General features: G+C 33.9%; 1 protein-coding gene across 2 annotated transcripts in view; it reads left to right on the forward strand.

Moving 5' to 3' along the window:
• Positions 1-9,902: 9,902 nt before the first annotated feature.
• Positions 9,903-25,400, forward strand: part of LOC115883924 (kynurenine formamidase-like) — a 48,834-nt gene continuing 33,336 nt past the window's right edge. Inside the window, exons 1-2 of one of the 2 annotated variants that reach the window (XM_030902355.1) lie at positions 9,903-10,093; positions 19,514-19,615. In XM_030902355.1, the coding sequence (XP_030758215.1) occupies positions 9,988-10,093; positions 19,514-19,615 (208 nt within the window). In that variant the 5' untranslated portion in view covers positions 9,903-9,987. The remainder of the gene's footprint in view (positions 10,094-19,513; positions 19,616-25,400) is intronic. The other variant, XM_030902354.1, reaches the window with a different exon arrangement.

Raw genomic sequence — 25,400 nt, forward strand, 5'->3', positions numbered from 1 at the left:
AGGCAACACAAAGATGTTTTACTAATCGTTCAGCCTAATTTTGCGATAATGCAAATTCTTCCTTATCATCTATTTTTTTACTTTCAACAAACAGGAATCTTAAAACGGCATATCTTTGCGTTTTTGCACTGTCTTCTATCGATTTTCAATCGTTTGCAAATTTGGTAGTATTTTAAACCTTTATTTGATTCGTTTATTTGGAAGAAAAATGGTTTATACTGCGGAAGAAAGAATTCAAATAGTTTTTCTTTATGGTGCTGAAGGTATGTGCTATTTGAGAACGGCCCGTGCTTTCAATGAGAGAAATCCAGACAAAAACGTAAGTCACGTTTATGTTAGAGATTTGAATCTAAAGTTTCAAGAAACTGGAACGGTAAAAAATAAAAAAAGGACAGGGCCCAGGGTACTGAATGAAGAAATGCAGATGGAAATTATTGGTCAGGTATCGGTCAATCCAGAAGCACGCCAGTTGGCATCAATCACAGGTATACCTCGAACATCTGTCAGAAGAGTATTGAAAATGCACAAATTCCATCCCTACAAAATGAAGATTCTACAGGAACTGGGCGACGACGATCCAGATAGAAGGATTCAGTTCTGTAAACTAATGACGGAGGAAATTCGAAGGGAACCTTCACTCAGTAAAATATTTGTTTTAGTGATGACTGCTCATTTTTTTAAATGGAAATGTGAATAAGCAGAACTGCAGATACTGGAGCGATGAGAATCCGCATATTGTTGTTGAAGGACACACCCAAGATCCCCAAAAACTCAATGTTTGGTGCGGAATACGAGGCGATAAAATTATAGGCCCATTTTTCATCGACGGAAATTTGACTGGTGATGCTTATGTGGAAATGCTGAACAATTTGATAGAGCCAGCCATTGTAAATGAGGTTGAAAATCAAAGAGATTTGGAAGGGAATTTAACTCTTAATGAAGACCTCATACACTGTCAGCAAGATGGAGCCCCTCCGCATTATTCTATTGTCACAAGGCAATGGATTGGCAGAAGGGGTTCAATCGAGTAGCCGCCAAGGTTACCTAATCTCACTCCTTTAGATTTTTGCTTGTGGGGTTACACTAAATCCATAGTCTACAAGACAAAACCAGGTTCGTTGTGAAGCATGTCGAAATATTCCGAGAGAGACTTCCAAAATGTGAGAGAAGAATTTGAAAATCGTTTGTATTTTTGTATGGAACAAAACGGCTGTCATTTTGAGCAATTGTTAAAATAAATTATCATTTTAAATTTCTTGCAAATTGTCACACCTACATTTCTTATCACTACTATTAAGTTGAAGTCACAAGTGGGGTATCTTGAGATTAGAAGTGAGAGGGTGACACCTAGGGGTGGGTCGAGGTGGTTTGAAAAATACCTCACTTGCTTCATTTAGCTGGGTCCCAATTTGTAACTTATACTGAAAAAATCACTTTTTTCGTAAATGTCCACCTAATTTTTCGTGTAAGGGGTAGTTTTTCAATTTCACCCTAAAAACTTAATAATCATCGTTTAGCATTTTTCATGGGCTTTCCAAGAAGGCGCCACAAGTTGGGTGTTGCCATTTGAGATTTTCAAGTGAGTATGGGCCTAAGGGGTAAATTCGTCGGGGTGATTCAAAAAATACGACATATGTATTCCCCGTCGATATTATAGAAAAGGTATTTATAAATTTTTTGATATCTTTTTTTGTTTAAAAATTATAGCCATTGTAAGTTTTTAGTGGCCCGCCCTGTGTAATAAAATGTTGGTTTTTGATACCGGTTCTGATTATTTGTGGTGTTACTCGTGTGTTGTCAGTCTGTTGTCTTTCAAGTGAATCTCCGACTTGATGTATGTAGCCCGAAAGACGAACGAAAGGAATTTATCTCGAATATATTGAAGAATACCTTAAAATCCTCAAGCCCTTAGCTTATATGTCATCGATATATTACATAGTGATCAAAACACATCACCTGTTTTTAATAGGCATGTATTCGTACATTATACTGTAATGGTAATAAGTACCTACTACAAAATCGGTTAAATTTTATAAAAAAACACATTTTTGCGTTTGTAGTTGTTCTGAAAATTAACCGTTTTATTTTATGTGGTTTTAGTCTCATCTGTACCAATAATAAATTAATAGTATGATACTAGTAAGAAACTCGTTAATCGGTTATCGGTCTTGACTTGAGAGTAATTATAATGATTTGTAAGTTATTTTACTGATTTAACTAGCAGATTATCATGATTTAAGTCAAAAATATAGACCAAAGTCATAAAAACGACTTTTTTTTGTGGGGAAAAATCTGCAAACCAGAGACCGTATGTGGTACTGTCGGAGTGGTTGAGGTACCTTACCGACTAAAAAACCTCCACAAGCCGCTTTGAATATCTCCCCGAGGAACTACCTTTCGGCATTACTTCTCGAGGAGGCGCACGGTGGGCTATTAGCATGAAAAAGGTGATCGAAATTCGAAAAAGCAAATGTGTTTAAGATTTCCCAAAAAAAGATAAATGATAAGTTAAATCATGTCTGCAATGAATGGCGTTGCTATGGGTGTGTTTAGTTGCATTCATTTGTTTCAACGAAACGTCAAAGTTGTTACTTCTCAAAGATAAGAGGTAAATGGCTAAATTTCATGTCTAAAATTATAAATTGTTTTTGTTCTTGTGCTCTTTTTACGTTTATATTATTGTTTTGATTGAAAATGGCTCAGCAAGCTGCAGGTATGTATTCTACAAAAACGTATTATTTATTTTGATATTATCTATACTAACGATTTTTTTTGCAACTAAAAGTTGGGCGTTCAGAAAATTTGATTTTATTTGTGACATTTTTATTATACTTAGAGATTTAGTTGCGCATTTCGAAGAATTCAGCATATTGTCTGTATACGTTTTACTTAGTAAACATTGGGCTTTCATACAGTAAAATAAAATACTGCGACTTTTTGCGACTTTGCGGATAAAATGAGAAAAAAATTCTTGGTTTCCTCTAATTTGCCAATCAGTGATATACTAATGGGAGGTGTAAACCGCGATGGAATCGTTGTGTACAAAGCGATCGCATTAGTGCCATTAGCAGTATAACACAATTTGGCATTAGTAGCGACTTTAGTGATATGGGCATTGCTCGCGGATCAGTCGTAGCATTAGTAGTATTAGTTGCGATATTACTACTGGTATTATTGGCATTGTCCGTGGAAACACTGGAACAGTGATTTTTCTTTCTTTTTTTAGAATCTACGAATTATCCTTTATTTTGTTCATATTATTTCCTCTTTAATTGAAATTAGCAATAATTAAAAAAAAATAATTTCGATCAACTATCTGTGTCAAATACCCCACTGTGAGGCGGTTTTACTGCGATGTTTTAGTTACTTCGTCTAGCTTCTTTCTCTTTTGCATCTATTAGTGTCTCCATAAAAGTGTGAACACTATTCCAATTTTCTGGGGATCGAATCATCTCTGGAACTAGATCGGAAATCTTTGGGACTCTTAGTTTTTCGTATAGAACTCTTCGTTCAGCTGTCCATCGGTTACATTCCAAAAGGGTATGCTCCACCGTATCAGCATCGGAGTCGCCATAGAGACATCTCAGGCTATCAGCTAACTTTATTTTATGTAGATAATACCTGAAACAACCATGGCCAGAAAGGAATTGATTCATGGCATAACTCATTTCTCCATATTCTCTATTTATCCAACACTCTAGGTTCTTTATAAGTGTTCTAGTCCATTTACCTTTCCCATTTCTGTTTTGACTCCATCTTTTACACCTTATTTCCAGAACGAATAGAAGAACTATTTCTACTTTCTTCCGCTGTTCTTCCTGAATGTTCTTGCCTTTCTATTCTTTCTTCAATTACTATGTCTATCGGGGCCATTGAGCTCAGAACTTGTGCAGCATCCACAGATATTGTCCTGTATCCACGACATACTCTTATGGCCAATCTTCGTTGCACTGCAAGTTTCTCTCTATGACACCGAACTTTGCAGGTTTCTCCCCAAATTTCGGATCCATACAAAATTGTAGATGCTTGTACAGCAGCTAGCACTCGGCGTTTCGTTTGACCCAAGGTAGACCAGTTTGGCATAATTCTGGATAACATGGCCCCCTGTTTTTCTGCTTTCAAAACTGTATGGCGGATATGCTCAGAAAAGCCTCCTCCCGCTTGGAAAACAATCCCCAAATATTTTATTGTTTTCTTTGGTACAATTATATTTTGTTTCACATGAAAATGTACACTGCGTGATGTTCGGTTACCAACCAAAATAACTGCCTCCGTTTTGTCATAAAAACGACTTAAATAACGTTATATTGATTTAAGTTTTTACAAAAAAGACTTGACTTGAAATAAAATGATTTAAGTCAAAGACTTAAGAGTCTATTATGCTGTAAAATAAAAACACTAAATCACCACAATACACCAAAACACTTTTACTTTTACACTGAACGCGCGTTTCGCTAACCATGTTAGCATCATCAGCAGATGATTATAAACTATCTAATCTATAGACTTAGATTATATCAGTTTATAATCATGTGCTGATGATGCTAACATGGTTAGCGAAACGCGCGTCCAGTGTAAATGTAAAAGTGTTTTGGTGTATTGTGGTGATTTAGTGTTTTTATTTTGCTGTGTAACACCAAAGGTTCCAACCCTCAACTGTAATCTATTATGCTGTACTGTTCATGGTCACGGTCACGGTACATGTCACGGTACACGGGTCGCTCTCAAGGGTCGGGTAAAGCGGGTGTATGGCCGAAGGAAATGTATATTATATTTCAGAAATCTGCATAAGACTTAGCCCGATCCTGTCGTGTTAAGCCACATCCAAAATTCCAATCACACGTGCTTTAATTAAGGCTTGATTAAGGTTTGCAGAGCTTCAGTATTTGTCGGAAAATAGCAAGCAATTTGCTACAAAACACTGTAATTAGAAAACTTCAATACAGGGTTGTTCACCACATACGACACGGAGTATTGTAGCTACATGATTAGATTTTTACAAATTGTAAGTTTTGGGTTCGTTGAAGGACTATTAGAACTACAATTTAAAAATATTTTTACAAGATACAGAGTGTCCCAAATAAATATAAAATATCAAAGTTTTATTTTTTTAAATGGAACATTCCTGTCTATTATTACATTTTCAGTTTCTATGATTAAAATAAAGGTAAATTTGATAAAGGTTTATTACACTTAAACCTTACCGTTTTTGAAATATTTTCAATTTTGTGAAATTGCAGTCAAAATGTTAAGGCTTCATTTCTCCAAGGGTGTCAAAGTTTTTAATACTAAATATTTACTGAAGTTTATTTATTGATCAGTTATTGTGTTGCAATAATAAAAACTATACTTCCTTATACAGAGTTCTAAAATTTTATTTTAAATAATTAATAGCTTTAAACGGCAATAACTTGTTTAATTTAAATGGAACACCCTGTAGATTTTATGAGAATCAGATGCATAATTTAATTGTCTATCAAATTGTATTATACCATTTTTTACCTATCGCTTCAAGTTTCCGTAGAAAATGCATTTTATTGTAATTTTAAATTCATCTATCAATATACCCATGGAATACTGACATTTTAGATTATTTTTAAAGATATACCAAATTTTTAAAGAGTACAGATACTAATATTATCGATATAGTTTGTTTATTTCATAAAAAATAAAGAAAAAACTGTTTGAATATTTGTTACAGGACCAATTAATATAATTCCAGTATTCAAACTACATTAATTGACTGTTTGCGTTTATTAATAATAATTGCTTCAAATACTAAAAAACTGAATTTTTTATGTGTTTTAGACAGTGTGGTAAAAAGTAACACATCAAAAATGATATTTCATTTTTTGACAAATGCTTATTTATAACAGAGACATTCATTTTTATAACTTATTATTATATTGATTTTTGATTCAAATCTACATTTATTTAGAATAATTTATTAACGAGCATAATTAAGTATGTAATTAATTAGTATTTGGGCGGAAATAATGGTGGTATATTTAATTAATTGTATACTCTTTTATAAAGATTTAAATAGTTTAGTATTATTATCATTATTATCATTTTGCTAAAAACGATAATATTGTCGCGACCTAGCTGGGGTTGTTTGCTAGGGTCGCTATACCAGGTTCTCTCTCTCAATCAAAACAACCATTGAATAAAATATGCATTTATTTAATATAAAGTTCACAATATATAACAATTTTGGGGAATGCCAAGACTTAACGGTTTACTTAAAGAAGTACTTACAGGAACATCTTCACTCCGCGCTGTCTTCTACTGACGGACTGATAACGCGAATTACTGACCGTAATAATGCGACTCACATCGACGGACTAACCCCCGACTCTCTTCAGCATACATTTTTATATTTTTTATCCCTCGTGGTCATCGCCGGTTACGTCGTTCAATCTGTTTTCATCTAATTACATTCACCCGGCTATGACCATGAGGAAATCGAACTTTGGTAGCCTGCGTTTGATTATCGACCCGAGATTGTTGTATTTTAATTGTTTAATTATCAATGTTATTTAAAAACATATCTGGGTCGATGTCATGCAGGTAACCGATCTCTTGGGCCTATATCAAATTGGTTTAATCGAATTATATTTTATTTACTAGAATTATATTATTTGTGTTTTTTTCCCAATTTGATCTAAACCCAAGTTGACATCTATTTAAGTCTTGACAATATTACTAGCCTGTACATTTTGTACATTTGTTGCTTTAAAAACAATCAAAAAGTCAATATTCCATGGGTATATTGATAAATGTTTTCTACGAAAACTTGAAGGGATAGGTAAAAAGTGGTATAGTACAATTTGATAGACAATTAAATTATGCATCTGATTCTCCTAAAATATACAGGGCGCTTCATTTAAATTAAACAACTTATTGCCGTTTAAAGCTAGCAATTATTTAAAATAAAATTTTAGACACTCTGTATGAGGTAGTATTATTCTTATTATTGCAACACAATAACTGATCAATAAATAAACTTCAGTAAATATTTAGTATTAAAAACTTTGATACCCTTGGAGAAATGAAGCCTTAAAATTTTTACTGCAATTTCACAAAATTGAAAATATTTCAAAAGCCGCTAAGGGTTAAGTGTAATAAACCTTAATCAAATTTGCCTTTATTTTAATCGTAGAAACTAAAAATGTAATAATATACAGGGTGTTCCATTTAAAAAAATACAACTTTGATATTTTTTATTTATTTGGGACACTCTGTATCTTGTAAAAATAAATTGTAGCTCTAATAGTCCGTCAACGAACCCAAAACTTACAATTTGTAAAAATCTAATTATGTAGCTACAATACTCCGTGTCGTATGTGGTGAACAACCCTGTAATGTACCGGAATTCTAAATTATATCTTTATTTTCGATAAAATTTGGTCCAAACATAAGGGATATTTTGTTGATGTTTGACCATCAAAATCTTAAAAATAAAGAAAGTTGTCTAAAAATGTGCTACAATACGACAGATATAGTATAATCCTTTATCTTTAATTTTCTTCTTCATTTGCGTAAAAATACCTAACCAGTTTGGTTTGGTTTGGTTGAATGCCGAATGCTTATTTTGCTACTTTCTCGTACTAGTGAAATTGACTCTTAAGTTACTTGCAAGTAAACTTAAACTTATAATATTATATATAATAAACAATGTAATATTAAGATCTCAGGGGATAATATAGATAATAATACTCACGGGTTCCTGATGTTAAAGCATCTGCTGTATAGATTAGGCATTTTTATCAGCCGTAATTATACAGGGTGTTTCAAAAAACATGTGCCATCTCTGGTGGGGAGATTCCTCACGTAAAAATAAGATTTATTTTTCATATCAACATAGGTTCGATTCTGCTTTGTTTCGTAGCTACAGAGTGTTAAATTCTTAATAATTTTTCGATTTATTATAATTTTCTTCCAAGTACTTTTCTTCTTCTTCTTCGTGTGCCTTCTCCTCATCGGAGGTTGGCGACCATCAATTGGAATTCCTCCCTGTCTTGAGCCAAACGGATAATTGCACTGGCCTCTCCTATATTAAACCACTGGCGCAAATTCCGCAACCAGGAAAACCATTTACGCCCGATGCCTCGTCGTCCTTCAATCTTTCCCTCAACGTTCAGCTGTAGGAAACTATATTTGTTATTTCGAAAAATATGATCAAAATATGCTGCTTTCCGTCGTTTTATTGTAGTTAATAGTTCTTGGTCCTTACACATTCTTTCTAATACTTCGAGATTTATTATTCGTTCGGTCCAGGATATTTTCAACATTCGTCGGTATAACCACATCTCAAATTAATCCAAGCGTGACATGGTCCGTGCCTTCAACGTCCATCCCTCGACTCCGTATAACAATGTAGAGAGTACATAGCATTTGGTAGCTCGCCATCGAGTAGTCAGATTCAGGTCTCGGTTGCAGAGTAGAGTTTTCATTTTGAAAAAAGTGTTTCTGGCTATTTCAATTCTATGTTTGATTTCTTCATCAGGATCCCATTTATCATTCAGCCAGCAACCCAAGTACTTAAATCTTCTTACCCTTTCTATATTTTGATCTTCCACTTGTATCCTGATATTTTCGATATTTTGTTTGTTTAAAATTTATGATTATCAGAAATTTTGTTTTGTTTATATTTATTTTAAGACCATGACTCTGACTAATACTGCTAACTCTGTCCACCAGGCACTGCAAATCCTTCTCATTGCCAGCTAAGAGCACCGTATCGTCAGCATATCGGATGTTATTAATAGGTTTACCATTCATCTTTATTCCCACTTCTAAATCTTCCAACGCCTCCTGGAATATCGATTCAGAATATAAATTAAACAGAAGTGGCGATAATATACATCCTTGTCTGACGCCTTTAAGAATTTCTATATCCGTTGTTGACATATTTCCGATTTTTATATAAGCTGACTGATTCCAATATAAGTTTCTAATGATTCTGATGTCTTTGCCATCTAACCCAATACGCTTCAGTAAATGTATCAGCTTGTCATATTTCACGTTATCAAATGCCTTCTCATAATCTATGAAACATGCGAAGGCACTTGTCTGCTGATCGAGGCATTTTTGGACTAAAACCTGTATTGAGAACAAAGCATCTCTGGTTCCCAGCCCACTTCTAAAGCCGAATTGAGTTTCACTTATATTTTCGTCAATCCTTCTCCATATTCTAGAGTGCAGGGCACGCAGAAACACTTTTAATGTATGACACATAAGGCTTATCAGACGATACTCATTGCATCTTTTGGAGTTTGACTTTTTAGGGAGCGTTACAAATGTGGATTGCAGCCATTGTTTAGGTATCTCTCCGGTGTTGTAGATGCGATTAAACAATTTAAGTAGAAGATTCATATTTTCTTCGTAAAACAGTTTGAGGATTTCAACATTTAAATCATCAGGTAATCAAGTACTTTAGTGATTAAAATGAAATTTTGATGGTAAAAGTTACTATAAAAACGTTTTGGGGTAAAATGTAGACGTAGAATTTGGGTTTATTTGTAAAATACATTTCTAAATTTAAACATCCAATCAAAAATTTTGTTTAGATACGGTCCTGAGTTAAATCCTATATGTTCAATTTAATTCGAACCATCATAATATTACGGGAGGAATATACGTAATCATATTGCTAAAACAACAATTTTTTTCGCATGGCAATTTTAAGATATTTTTTAATTATATTACACCATGTCTTTTTATTCTCAAAATGAAACATTTTCTCCAAAAAAAGGAAATTAGGTACACCTTTAGACACACTCTACACAACATAATGTGTTAAACAATAAAGTGATCCACCATATATTGTAAAAACTGACCACTTCAAATTAAAATCAAATTACATAATTACTAAACATCTAATTAAATAAATAAAGGTCTCAGGTTTAATAAACTTTTGATCGTGCCAAAAGTTTTCTTTATTTGATTTATCTCTATTGAATTAGTAAATTAATTGTTAGTAAAATGAGTACGGGAGAAGAAATAGAATCTTTTTACACCCCAAGCTGGTGGACTAGAAGGTATACCAAAGAAACTGTTGTTGGAATACATTTGGAATTAATAAATAAAAGTAAGTACGCTTCAGTTTAATTCATTTTTGTGAGATTATTTAAGTTAACAGTGCCACACATTACGCCACGCAGCCATAGACTAGGTTTATACGTCATCATTTTCAGCTTATTCAACCATTTCCAATTATGGTGTAGCCTCCCTCACATACCCTCTTTGTAGTTGGGCCCATTGTTGTCTATTGTTGGCTATGCGGGCCCAAGTTATCCCTGCTAACTTTCGAATATCCTGGTCACATCTCAGGTTCGGTCTTCTTCTAGACCTCTTGATTCCTCGTAGGTACCATCACAGAATATCTAGCTACGCAACAGAAGCCTCGTTACATGTATAAAATTGTAGGTAGCAAAAGGAGACAGGCTTTAAAAGCCTGTATAGTACCATATTACGATACCATTTCATGACGTTCGATTGTTCTTAAATTTGGTATACTACGGATCTTCGGTGACATTGCAATATTATGGTACCTTAAAGCATATCGAGTAGTACCATAATATATAGTACACTATTATGATATCTTTTCCTGGAGTTCGATTGGGCCCAAATTTGGTATACTTGCGTTTCTTTATAAAGATTTGTTTAATTAATAATTTTAATTTATTTTACGAATTTTAATTTATTGTTCGATGTCGTAACAGCAGCTTTTATGCCGAACTAATATATTATTCATTTTACCTGTGTCACTTTTCAAAATCTACCTAGGTCTATAGAAATAACGTGGCAAACGGAAGAAATTTGTTATTATAGTATTTTTTAGTCAGTTAACATTTTTTGTACTGCATTTTCATAAATTATTTCCATTATTATTAAACTTATATTTCATTACTAACGTTCCAGCATTAATAAATATCACTATCAATCGCCCTGTCTATTATTAATTTTAAAGGTAATTAAAGGTATTTTCTTAGTTAACATTATAAGGTAGTGTATATTAAAAATGTACATGTTTTGTAATAATATACTTAAAACTATTTTAATAGTCAAAGGCATAATTAATATAAGTGTATCTGACAAGAAAAGAAGAATAGAAAGAAACACATACTGCATTATACACAATAAAAAGAATGGGATGCCAATTCAAGTCTTTTTGAATCTGGCAACTGTGCATATTTAGCCGAGCTATTATAAGGCCGTCGACGAGCCGTCGATCCAAAACCGAAAGTTCAAAATTTCTAATTATATTCTGATTATGATATTGTCGCGCCATCTAGTATTCTATTTGTGCAATTTTAGCTCTTTCATTTCGAGTATTTTTCTGTTGCGTAGCTAGATATTCTGTGGTACCATGCTCTAATTTTTTGCCAAACACCTTGCCAGGTGTCCTGCCCATTGCCACTTGAGGGATTTGACTCTGTAATCTATTACTTGGGTCTTTTGTCGTATCCGCTCTATTATTTTCCAGTCTCCCTTGATTATTCCCAGCATATTTCGTTCCATTGAGCGACCTGCAGTTTCCTTATGATGGCCGTTTTAAGTGTTCAGATTTCGCATGCATGGGTTCATTACTGTATATTGGTCGAATGTTCTAAAATGAATTAGATGAGATGTGCGTCAGAAAATTAACAAAAACAAATCAAAACAACTATTCTACATACTTACGTTATGATTACATCTTTGTTACAAAAAAAAATCTTTAACACTGTATGGTTCCATTTCAATTAATAATACATTTCAACTCTTGAGAAAAACAGTTGAATATTTTTAAAGAGCTGTAGTTAATACTGTAGCTACTTTCTTTATTAATTTTAAATCTCCACAAGCCTGGAGTCCAAGTAAAGGTAATTGATCAAGTGTATCTACTACAATAAATAAAACATGAGTCACATTCTCACCAACTTTACAGTCTAATAAAATTTCACCTTGTGGTTTAATTCTGAACTTATTATCACCATATGATACAAGGGTAACTCCAGTTTTATTTATTTTATCTTTCAGTTTCAATTTTTCAATCAAGTTAAGTGATAATACACTCACTTCAGCACCTGTATCTAACTTGAACTCAACTAACTGATTATTAACACATACCTCCTGCTTCCAACATAAGTTTGCTTTTACGGACCCGATAGACTGTATACCATCAACAAAATACTCATCACTTGTGTCATCATCTTCAGTATTCACCTTGCAACTACATGCTTCAACTTCATGAACTTTTTTCTCCTTGGTTTTGTTGTTTCTTTCTGGTCTGACTTCTTTTTTCCTACACACAGCAGCAAAAGGATTCCGACCTTGGCATTTTGCACATGTTTTCCCATATGCAGAACATTTACCAAACTTGCCATGTTTGTACCCACAAAAGTTACATGGTTTTCTGTACAGCATCGACTTGACTTTCATTTCTTAATATTTTTGACTGCGATTTACTTGACTCGGTTGCTCTGCAAACATCTACTGCTTTTTCTAAAGTAAGTTTTGGTTCATGAAACTTCAGTATTCATGAAACTTCTCTCTGATTTTATCTAACTTTTTCTCGTCTCCATTTTCAAAACTGAAACTATTAAATAATTCTAGTCCTTCGTCAACTATCAGGTTTAAAAAGACGGCCACTTTCTTATCTTCAGATTTCGACTCTAGATCTGTCGCTGTTGAAAATATATCAAATTTTTGGCTGAATCTCTTCCAATTCTCTGCAACATTTCCATCTAAGACTAGGGGTTCTGGGGGTTTGAACAAGTTTTCCATTTTTTTACAATTTTCTTTTTAATTGTTTTTCTAGCGGAATTTTTACCCGTACCAGCCTGACACCATGTAATATGTTATGGTCTTGAAATAAAACTATACTAGTTAGTAGTATTCCGTGTTACGAAATAACAATAAAAGGGGGTTACAACAATTAGAAAATGTGCAGATATATTCGTGCCTACGTGACCAACTAGTATCTAGCTACAGATGACTGTTAGTGTCTATTGTCAACTATAGAGCTACTGCACTTAAATGATAGGGACATGTCGCCTCTTATCACACAAAACTTTTGATTTTTAAATGGCACCCTCGATATTTTCATACTTTATTCGATAGAAAATGACATTTTGAATAGAATGACATATCATATGTCAACATTTGACATTCTCGCTTAATAAAAAATCGTATTTTAAAATTCAATCTAGAGTGGCTATGTTAAAAACACTAATTTTTAATGAAGGAGCCTTAGAAAAATAGATTTGATCTTCTAATGATTTTAGTGTCTTGTCCTGGCCGGTTAAAAGATGCCCAAAACACTTTTTTAATCATATCTCAATTTTTTCAAATGGAAAGAGGGTGGCTCATTAGCATATTTGAAAAAAGCATTTTTCACGAATAATTTGGTACCACACATTTGGTATTTCGAGTCAAATTGACATTACGAATGGCATGTTGCAATTTTGGCATGTTGTGTTTGTTACGAATAGCATGTTGTCATTCTATTCAGAATGTCATTTTCTATCGATTAAAGTAACAAAATACTGAGGATACCGTTTAAAAACCAAAAGTTGTAGTAATTTCCGGTTAAACAGGAAATGACCCGAAACAATTGAATAATCAATCTAATTTATGTCATATACAAACATGCCAAATCTCGATTTTTTATCTATAAAAAATAAAAAGTTATAAGTTGAGCCAGTTTTGAGACGCACCCGGTATAGCTGTGTTTATGTTGGAGCTGTGGTAAACTATAAAAGCAAAAATATGCATAGAAAAATACTAAAAACGCAATGACATAAAAAATTTTTTTTCATCTAATTTAAAGTATTATATTATTTTTATTTTGCAATATTTTATTTTGCAAATTAGTAAACTGTGTATATAAATATATCGATATCTACTTTAATTGATAAACTCAGTGTTTGGCTTTATTATACAGGATGGCGCCTCTCATACGCCGCGGAGGCTCAAAGGAGAACGACAGTATGTATTGAAATGAAATTTTGTGAGCATATGTAGGTTAATTCAGAGCACTTTTTAAAAAAATATAGAGAGTTCTACAGTGTGTCCCTAAAAAAAGTTACATATCAAAGTTGTGTTTTTTGTAATAGAACACCCTATATATTAATTGATTTTCGGATTCTGGGAGAAAAATAAAGGTGAGTTTTATAAGAGAAGTATATAACTAAAATGTAAGGTTTTTGACATATTTAACATTTTCTAGAAATAAAGAACAATTTTTAAATTACAATAAAAGCTATCTAAATTGCAATTTACCCGGTATAGCCTAATATGTAGTTAAATTAACTATTGTACTTTAAATAAAATTAAACCTTTATCCAAAAAGTTATACGGGGTGAGACAAAATTAATATTGAACATTGGTCACCTTTAAGCATGTTACTCTTTTATTTTAAATGAGACACCCAGTATATTATTCCGATATTCAATGGAGAATTCATGTCTCTTCACTTACTTTTTACTTTTTCGTGACCGGAACATTCTATATTTTCTCGGCCCAATATTGAGCCACGTCCAATGCTTCGGGTTTGCTTTGCCATAAATCGTCGGAGTTACAATGTGCAGGACAATTAACGCACTTTAGAAGGTGTTCCATATCTTGTATCATCCCACAGTCGCATTTGTCATCATTTGGTTGCGCAAAGCCCCATCTGATCAGATTGTTTTTTTACCGGAGCAACTCCTGTTCTTATGCTGTTCAACATTCTCCAGGTTTTAAAGTTGGACGAGGCACCACTCGGCAGGCTTTCTGACAGAGGATAGTTTGTGGGTGGTCCATCCAGGGGGCTGCTGAGAAATCGTCGTCTGGATTTTAGTCTTTTAGATTCTTGGTATTGCCCGAAAAGTGGATGACGATTGTCGAATGTTTTTTTAAACTTCTCGCTGAATTAATGTGCCTCCCTACGTGAGTTAGTGCTGTGAAAGCCTGCTGCTTGGTACAGTTTATCCAGCGGAGCAGCCTTCATGCACCCTGTCACAAGTCTACAAGTTTCGTTGAGGCTTACATCGACCTTTTTGGCATGCGCCGATCTTGACCAGACAGGGCAGGCGTATTCGGCTCTGGAGAAACATAGCGCTTGTGCCGTCGTTCTTAGGACATCAGGTTTAGCGCCCCACTTACTGTGGGTTAGTTTTCTTAATATATTTTTCCTCGCAGCCACTTTTTGACGGTTTTTTTCGCAGTGGTGTTTGTAGGTTAGAGATCTGTCGAGTGTGACTCCAAGATACACAGGTTTATTTGTGTGTTCCAGGGTCTCTCCGTTCCAAGCGACCTTAAGTTTGCGGTTTGCTAGTCGTGTGTGAAGGTGGAATGCACAGACCTGTGTTTTGGAAGGATTTTGTTTTAAGGAGTTCAGCTCATAGTAGGCAGACATGGCGTTTAAAGCGCTCTCTAACCTTGCTTCAACCTCTTCAAAGGTTCTTCCTTGAGGCGTAATGCCCAGGTCATCAGCGTATACAAAGTGTTTTGTGTCTTCCGGTGCTGGCTGGTCGTTGGTGTAGATATTAAACAAAATCGGAGCCAGCACGCTTCCCTGGGCTAGGCCGTTTCTTTGGTATCTCCAGCGGCTTTTTTCCCCTCAAGGGTGACATAGAATTGACGGTTTTGCTGGAGTGATTCTATTATCTTCATTAATTGGTAGTCTCCTGTTGTGTTATATACTTTTGACAGCATTTTGCGGCGGTTGACGGTGTCGTAGGCAGCGGTTAGGTCAACAAGGACCAGCCCCGTAATTCCTTTGTTTTCATATCCCTTTTTTATATGCTCTGTGAGCGCTAAGACTTGATTGGTGCATGATTTCCCAGGTCTGAAGCCAACCTGTTGGGGTATGATTTTTGAATCGACGACGTTGCTAATTCGATTTAGTATCAGTCTTTCATATAGTTTAAATAGATGACACAGCAGCGAGATTGGTCTGTAGCTATTCGCAGAGTTGGGATCTTTCCCTGGTTTTAGGAGGGCAACTACTTTTGATTTTTTCTAAAGCTTTGGTATCCTGAAATTCTCTCGGCAGTGGTTGAAGAGTTATAAGAGCCATTCTTTTGTGTCTGGCCCAAAATGTTTGATTTGTTCGACGCACATATCATCGACTCCGGCAGCTTTCCCGTTTTTCAGCGTATTTATGCCATCGTTGAGTTCCTTTATTGTAAAAGGAGAACTTTCAGTCGTGCTTTCTGACCTTTTGTCGTTGGCTTTCCATTTAGGAGGAGTTGGTGGGCTACTTGATTGGCTGTTACTTTGGATGGTTCCTGGGTTTGTTTGGGGTCACCATCAAGTTTCTTGATGAGGTTCCATGCTATCTTACTGCTGTGTTTCATGTCCATCCTTTCTAGGGACTGTATCCACTTTTTTGTCTTGTCTCGCTAAGTGTGGTCATCAGAGTTGTTCCGCATATTATTGTTTCATCACTAAAGGGGTCCTTGGAATATAGCTCTTCATATTTGGTTAGTATGTCCTTCGTGTTACTAGTCAGCCCTGGGATAAAGTTTTGTCTACAACCTCTTGGAATATGTTTTCTTGATATTTTGCGCAGAGTGTCCACAAAGTCCGTGTAGTGATTAGGTGTAGCGTCGACCTTTTTGATTGCCTTATCCAATTCCTCGGTAAAGTCCGCCCATTTAGCCTTTCTGAAGTTGAATCTTCTACGAAAGGGTACCGTGGCAGATCTCACAACCGAGAAGACCTGGATGCCTATAGATCTGTGTTGGGTTTTGGGGATAGCTTCATAGACATTTTTGACACAACAGTCTTGGATGTTACTGCTAATAAAGCAGTTATCTGGGTTGTAGCCTCGCTTCCAGATTTTGCTCATAAAGGAGCAAGGTAGCTTTGAGTCGTGGAGCAGTTGGAAGCTTCTTGTTTCCATCCATTCCTCCAAGATGGAGCCGTTCGCGTCGGTTTCTGTATAACCCCAGTTAATATTATGGCAGTTGAAGTCGCCTATGATAAATTGGGTTTTTTGGCTTCCGAAGTCTCCTGGCATATTAAGTTCGTAGTACCGTGAAAGGTCCGCATTCTATGGTGAGAATCTCGGTTCCATTCATTACAGTTTTGCCTGTGGAGGTTAAGTTAGTGTCGGGCTTGACAAAGATTGCATTGCCGTATTTGTTGTGTGGTGCCTCGATAGCGAGTCGCATTCCTTCTATTTTAAGCCTGTGCGCTTGTTCATCTCTATGCGTTTCCTGTAGGCATAATATGTCCCATTTGTGAATTTGGCATAGTTGGGAGATCAGGTCTTGTTTGTTCCGGGTAAATCCTTCGACATTCAGGCTAGCAATTGTCAGAGATGGCTCTGAGAAGTGCCTTTTGTTTCTGTTCTTAGCTTCTTGCATTGAGTTCCGGTGGTGGAAGGATTGGCCGATGTCCTTGCGGGCATCGTTACCAGGGAGCGCCGGCATTTTCTAGCTTATTATTTGGCTGCTGCGAAAATACACACGTGGAGGCTCCTTCCTGGCTCCCCATGTCTCTTCAAAATACTATTAAGGTTGCCTACCCCTCAAACAAAGATTTTACTAGATATTTTCATTTACATGATTTGATCTGAGTAGATCTTTATTATTTGATAAAATCTAGGTGGCTGTGATATGGTCTAACGTTACTTCAACATAGCTGTCTAATTAATCCAACTTCAACAACTAGTTATCCATTTTGTGTCAGTTAAAACAAAAAAAATTCTCAGAAATTTGCCGAAAATGCAAACTTATCCTACATCAGAGAAAATTGATATGATTCTATTAGTTGGTGACTGCAGTGTGCATTCACCAATTAATAGAATACTTAAATGCTCCTGATTTTATCTAGTCTGTTTTTTTTTATGGGGATATGTTAAAGACAGTGTTTAAAAAACTCGACCAACTATATTGTTGACAACATGAGAGAAATTATTGTAGCTGCTTTTTGAGGTAGACCTCCACATATGCCGTGTAAAATGAAAAGATCCTTTTGAAAAGACAATCATTTTATGCAGTTAACAGGAAAGGAAGCATTTTGAGCATTTGATTTCATCTATTTTCAATTTTAGGTTTATATCTAGTTTTAATTGTGTAATAATTAAAATATGTTTTACGTGTATCTTTTTATTACCGTTGAGTATTTTACTTAACACAAGGTATATCACAGCCACCCCCCCAGATTTTTTTAAATAATAAAGGTCTACTTACGCAAAATATCTAGGAAAATCTTTGTCTGAGAGTTAGGCAACGTTAATAATATTTTGAAGATATATAAATTCCCCATTGAACACCGGAATAATATACTGGGTGTTCTATTTAAAATAAAAGAGTAACTTGCTTTTAAAAGTGACTAATGTTCCATATTCATTTTGTCTCACCCTGTATAACTTTTCGGGTCAAATTTCAATTTGGTTTACCATACAATGGTTACTGTAATTAAATATCAGGCTATACAAGGTCAACTAAAATTTAGGTAGCTGTTATCGAAATTTAAAATTTACTCTTCATTTTCACTAAATGTGAAATATGTCAAAATCCTTAGATTTTAGGTATATGCTTCTTTAATAAAACTCACCTTTATTTTTTTCCTAGAATCCGAAAATCAATTAATATATAAGGTGTGGTTCCATTAGAAAAAACACAACTTTGATGTGTAACTTTTTTGGGGACACCCTGTATAATTCTATATATTTTTATAAAATGCTTCCAGTTAACCTACATATGCTGCCAAAATCTCATTTCGATATAAACTACCGTTCTCCTTGGAGCTTCCGCGGCGTATGAGAGGCGCCACCTTGTACAGGGTTAATTTAAGGGTTTGTTTTTTACACTATCTTTAAAACACCCTGTGCAATAATTTCGTGAACAAATTTTCCTAAAACGTTATTTTTCGGTCAGAATCGTGTCTTCCGAGCATTTTGCTTTCTGGCTGGTTATTTTTTAAGAGCGAAAGTGACGTTCTTATCTGTTGCCACCAATAATTTGCATTTTTTTCAATTATTTACTATTTGATATTATTTTTTAATATAATAAGGCGGCGTAGGTGACTAAAGGGAAATTAAAATAACTTTCGTTGCACATCATAATACGACCACCAGCAAACTCCATAAGACGACGCATGTGACGTGCAACGAAAGTTGTTGTAATTTTCCTCATAATGTGATATTGACAATTACATTTTGTATACCAATGGTCTTTGCCAACGATTGAATATGGTACTTACTTTAGAAGATTATTGTGCAAACGCCGTTGTCCTTATTGAATACGAGCAAAATTTAACAGAGTTACAGAGTAATTACTTCAACAATAATGAATTACATTAGGACAGTTATTATGGTGGTGGTCAATGGAATTACTGTAAGAAGAATACTTAGCGGTCTTCAAACTACAAACACAATTTCCAATTTGTTTAATATAAGATTGTGAGAATACGTGTCTTTTATTTACTCAATTGAGGATAGTTATTTATAGATATCGTTTTTATATTTTTATATCTTTGCTTCTATATTTTTCTAATTTTCAATCGAATCATTTCTAACTCTTTTTTTCAGAAAGTGAAGAGTTACTACGAACTATACCATGTAAATTAGACGTACAGTATGGATGTGGACCTAGGGAAAAATATAACATTATTGGAACTGATTTGGAAAATGGTAAGTATCACTCACTCACTTTTATAAAATATTTTTACGAAAAATATTTACACGAAAAATAGGCACCTTAAAATTTTGATATATTTTAAAATTTAACATAGTTTGTTATAGTGCGCCGATTTTGATGATTTTTTAAACAAATTTTAGCTAAATTATTTGACTTTTTAGTATCTCCCTCTAAATTAAAAATAAAAGTTCCCATCTGTCAATTATACGAGAGAAAATAAAATATTGATATTTTGGTGAAAGTTTGATACACCCTGTGGAATATGTTAACAAAGCAAAGAATTCAAATATCATTTTATCATCTGAGCACATCTTTTCTGGATAGTTTATTTTTTGTTTCATCTCAACAGATTTATTTTTGTTGGAGATTTTCTGTTTTCAAGAAGGCACTAACATCATTGATTGAAAGAATTGGGAAGATACGCAACCTAATAGGCAAATTCGTGACAAGGCTTATTTGATTTCTGTAATACGTTTGACGAACATATTTTTGGATGATAAATCCACGTTTGTATTGAATTGATTAAAATTTATTCGTGTTAAACATAGAATAAACAACAAAAATCAAAATTCTTTTATTGGTACTATACAGGGTGCTACAAATTCGAAGTACGAGCATTGGTATCTCGGAAACCGTAATAGATACGAAGAAGGTTGAATTGGGGCAAAGTTGCGCCTGGGATGTTCACCAAGATGCCATAAAAAAGTTATAAAAATTTCAAGGATTGCTGAGTTTTTGGAAAAAACCGTATTTTTTTTGAAAATCAATTTTATTTTTTCCTGTTGTTGCTTTTTAAAAAATCAAAAAACTAATTGCTCATTCTCATAGCCACTTAATTAGGGCTGTCTAATAGGATTTTTAGATTTTGAAATTAGCTGACAATTTTTGGGATACAGAGGCCAACTTAATTTTTTTAAATACGGTCCTGCATTTTTTATTTCAGGTTTTGAAAAAACCCGGTCTCCTGAGTACAATGATATGCCACACTTTATACTTTTCTTTTGTTTTGGGTACCTTAACAACAACAAAACTATTTAATTATAATTTTAAATAATTTCAAGTCTGACTCTGGTTTTTTAAATTTAAATTACTTAATCTGATTATATAATATTAACATTGAATTAGGAAAATCGAGCTGATTGAAAGATTCAAATAAATAATATACAGGTCAGCAATTTAAAGATATTATCTTTAACTTCTTTTTATTGTGAATTTGAAATCTCATTGTACGATCTAATAATATGCTTAATATTCATCGTAGTTATTATAAATAAATCAACTTATACAAACTATTTTCTAGTGCTCTACATGTTTGAAAGGGTTACCACCCTTCCTATTGCACAAATTTATTATTCGTTCAATTTTATTTACAGCTCTTTGAAGATATCTTCTTATGGCGCGTTTTCACGACTCGTATTCACGACTTGGCAAGTATTTTTATTATACAGGGTCTGGCAGGAGTACGGCGTAGTTCCTATAATAAATAACTTAAAAATTCTGTATAGATGCCCGACGCACCGTGTATACCCTGTATACCAATAACAAATGTTTGTCAAGTACACGAGTCGTGATAATGCGCCTTAATATTTCTGAATTTATTTTGTACCTACTCTTTATTGTAAATGTTAAAATATATTGATTTGGTTTGGATTTTTTATTGCATTTGATTTTCCATATTCAATGTTTTACCCCACGTCATTGATAAGTTTGAAGGCTTATCAACAATGTAACGATGAATAGATTAAATATTTAAAAAATCAGAGCTGGACTTGAAATTAGTTTAAATAAATTGTGTCCAAATGTCCGAAACAAAAAAAAAAGTATAAAGTGTGGCACATCATTGTACTCAGGAGACCGAGTTCTTTCAAAAACTGAACTAAAAAATGCAGGTCCGTATTTAAAAAAATTAAGTGGGCTTCTGTATCTCACAAATTATCACCTAATTTGAAAATCTAAAAATACTGTCAGATAGCACTAATAAAGTGGCTATGAGAATGCGCAATTAGTTTTTTTTTGTAAAAAGTAACGACAGGAAAAAATAAAATTGATTTTCAAAAAAATCCGTTTTTTCTAAAAAACTCAGCAATCCTTGAAATTTTGAAAACTTTTTTGGTGGCATCTTTGTGAACATCTCAAAGTGGCAACTTTGCCCCAATTTAACCAAGTTCGTATCTATTACGGTTACCGAGTTACCAATGCTCGTACCCCGAATTTATAGCACCCGGTATATTTCGTATGATCAAACAAAAAATACGGTTTTTATCCTTATAATTACACTAATTTCAACAAATGAGAATTCAAGCTAGGACTTTTTTACGCAAAAAAGGTGCTGTTCGTTTAGTCCAAAACGGTAAACGGTTTTCAAGATATTTGCGTTTAAAGGCTTCGATGCTTCGATTTTAGTATTAGCGAAATCAGGAGATTAATTTTATGATTGTGATGACACTAAAAGTCCCCATATCTCCCACTAGGGGAACATTGTCAAAATGACGCCGCCATCTTGTATTTATGACATTTTTTTCTTAATCTGGTCTTTATTCAAAAACTACTTATTTTTAGAAAAACTATAAAGAGGGAAAATTTTAATACCGATAAAAATACTATAAATAGAGATACCTCTGACCTTTATTCTTTATTTATCATCGGTATCGGAGTCGATTTGTGCTCCCACCATGCTCATTCTTAATCCTGCCTACACGTTTACGAACCGGCAACACTGTATCCCCCCTTTTATTTTGCGTCTCTCTCTATCAACCGGTCAATTGTATTATTCTCTGTCGTATCCATTAAAATCCTATACACAGTAATTAAATGACCAGGACGGTATATATAAATAAGAAAAAAAAACCGCCCTGGAAGATCACCATCCACCCTCTATCCAAGCATACATAATTAGTTTCAGTCAATGGAAGTAGTTAGAAAAAATTGAAAAAAAGTGTTAAAAAAGCAAGATTTCAAAAACATTTTGTGGCCAAAATTGAACTTCTTTGAAATACTTTGATTTCGATAACTTCTAGAATTATTAAGATTTTTTATTTCAGACGGCTCTAATCAAAAATTTTATTTTTGGTATACAAAGTGTGTCATAAAGTCATATACAGGCGATGAAAAAATAAAAAACGGTTTTTATATTTTCGAATTTTCTTAAGTACATAATAATATTTAAAGAGAATAAAAATGCTCTTGGAATATTGACGGCTTTTTATAAATTTTAAGTAAAAATATGTAATAAGTCAAAAATAACAATTACAGTTGAGGGTTGGAACCTCGGTGTTGTTGACAGCAAATAAAATTACTAGTCGTCATATGTACTTTTGCTGATGGGCAGTTATTCATGCTAGCATCATCAGCAGATTGAGTTTATAATCATCTGCTGATGATGCTAACATGGTTAGCGAAACGCGCGCCCAGTGTAAAAGTAAAAGTGTTTTGGTGTATTGTGGTGATTTAGTATTTTTATTTTGAAAAATAATATCATTTTTGTCGAGCGAGTCTAAATAAGTGCAATTATTCTTAGCGGTAGTAGGTATATTTGACCCCAGAAACACGATTATGAGTTTTTTCGCGAAATTTTTTTTGGAAATTTGGAATTTTTTGAAAAACCTTTTGGAATTTTTTTAGTTTTTAGTTAAAAACCATAATTTCTTGATAATATGGCAACATAGATAGGTAGTAGATTAAATTTACAAGACAGAAAAACCCGAAAAGCTGCAGTGGTTCTCAAAATTTAAGCAAAAAATATTTTTTTTGGAAAATTTTTAAAGTAAAATAACTCAGTTATTTTGGAGTTATTTGAAAAACGGTAAAGAGAAAATATGTTTTTTTTATCGAGATCTACCAGCCCTGAAAATATTTGCACTTATTCAAGACTTGCCCTGTATAATATCCAGAAAATCGACAATTGATAACTTTCATATGAAATACGAGTAGCTCTAAAACTCTTAAAAACATAGTTTAAATAGGGCATTTGTAAGGCTCACTAGCTCTATATACAAAGAAAATCATTTAAATCAATGCATGAACTATTCGAGGTGTAACGCGAACGTAGTCGCGGGAAAAACCTAGTTTGTAATAACATCAAAATCAGTTAAAGTCGCAGTTTTCGAGATATTAACATATTTTAGTATGGGCGGCTATACGTGCCTCCCGGCGCCAATTTTTTATTTAACATTTTGTTCTAAAAACGTTAAACAACGTATTATGTCAAAAACGTCGTGTAAGGGATAAAGGGGAAAACAGCCAAAAAGGGGAAAACCTACGATGAATACCATGTTAAAGACCGAATATCATATTAAAGATACAAAAATTTATTACTGTATGCGTTATTATTTGGCCATCGTTTGTTATATTCAATTGCAATTTAATATGTGTTTGGCTTTCTTTCACTATGATCCCACTCGGCTTGTCTCGTGGCAGGTTGGCGTAAAAAATGGATAGAAAACGTCTCGCTCTCGTCTCGCTCTTGTCTCGCTCTTGTCTTGCTCTCGTCTCGCGCTCGGCTCGTCAGGTCTGGACGCACCATAGACTGCCGGAGTGGTGACGTCACGAATGTCAAATTGCTTTCCAAACAAGGTTTAGTTCTTTATATTTCTATTTAGCTCTTCCAAATGACGTCACAAATTAATATAAAATGTAAAAAAACCAGGTGATTGCCGACAACCGCCGAATTGTATCTGGTATTTTCAATACGCCTATGATGGTTGCGCATGTTGCAAAATCTGTGAATTTTTTTGGGGGGGGGGAGGACTAGCAATTTTCCCATGTGCAAATTAGAACATGCATAAATAATTATTGTTATTACAACTCTAAAATTAAAATAAAATCGTACCATCCCCAATATTTTATTTAATAACTAGCGTGTACCAGCGACTTCGTTCGCGTCGAATTAATCATTTGTAATGGTGATGATAAAGCAAAGCAAGTATTTCCATTAACATACAAACTGGATAAAATTTTCTCACATTTATGTCAGCATGAGAAAAAACAATATGGCGATATTATTATATAACTTGGTAATTAGTTTATTTAATTATCAAGATATATGTCTCTTGAAGTACCACTGACATATCGATTTACTACAAATTTTAAAAAATTTAAACTAAAATAACTTGAATAATTTTCCGTTTTGCTCGACAGGTAAACATTTAGACAAAAATCTATGCACCGTCCGATAGTACTTGCAATACTATCTAGCACTGACCAAGTACTACCCAACAACTGGCGAGTACACAATATCCTTATGATCTAATGTATATTATTACTCCGAAGAGTAAATAGTTATTCACAACTTATAATTGGTCAAAAATATCTAAACCGCCTAACAATATTTGCAGTGGTGCCTATATAGTACTGCCCAAAATATGGTGTATCACTACTGCCTACAGTTGTTGATCTCTCGATTTTGCATGAAAACTAATAAAAAATTCGAAGCTAATTAGTTTTTGATCATATTAATTTTTGATCATACCCTCGTTTGTATATAGGAACAGCGAATCTATCCCGATTTTGAAATAGTCGAGGAAAGAAAACGTAAAAAGACTGGGTACTTCTGAAGAACACCAGTTAACACGTTTATTTTGTCGCTATACATACAAAAAATATAACTAAAAACTAAGGTATCTACATCTTCCTCAGGCTCGATATCATTCATCGGATTTAATTCGGGGACATTATCGCAAGAGTTTCCTTGGCAAAATCCGCATAAATTTGAGCAAAAAATGCTAGATTTTTTACAGCTGCATTGCTTTGTGCATGAGGTTTTGCAGTCACAAAAAATCA

The sequence above is a fragment of the Sitophilus oryzae genome, unplaced genomic scaffold, assembly GCF_002938485.1.
Source record: "Sitophilus oryzae breed Bouriz unplaced genomic scaffold, Soryzae_2.0 scaffold_2006_pilon_pilon, whole genome shotgun sequence".
Lineage (NCBI taxonomy): Eukaryota > Metazoa > Arthropoda > Insecta > Coleoptera > Curculionidae > Sitophilus > Sitophilus oryzae.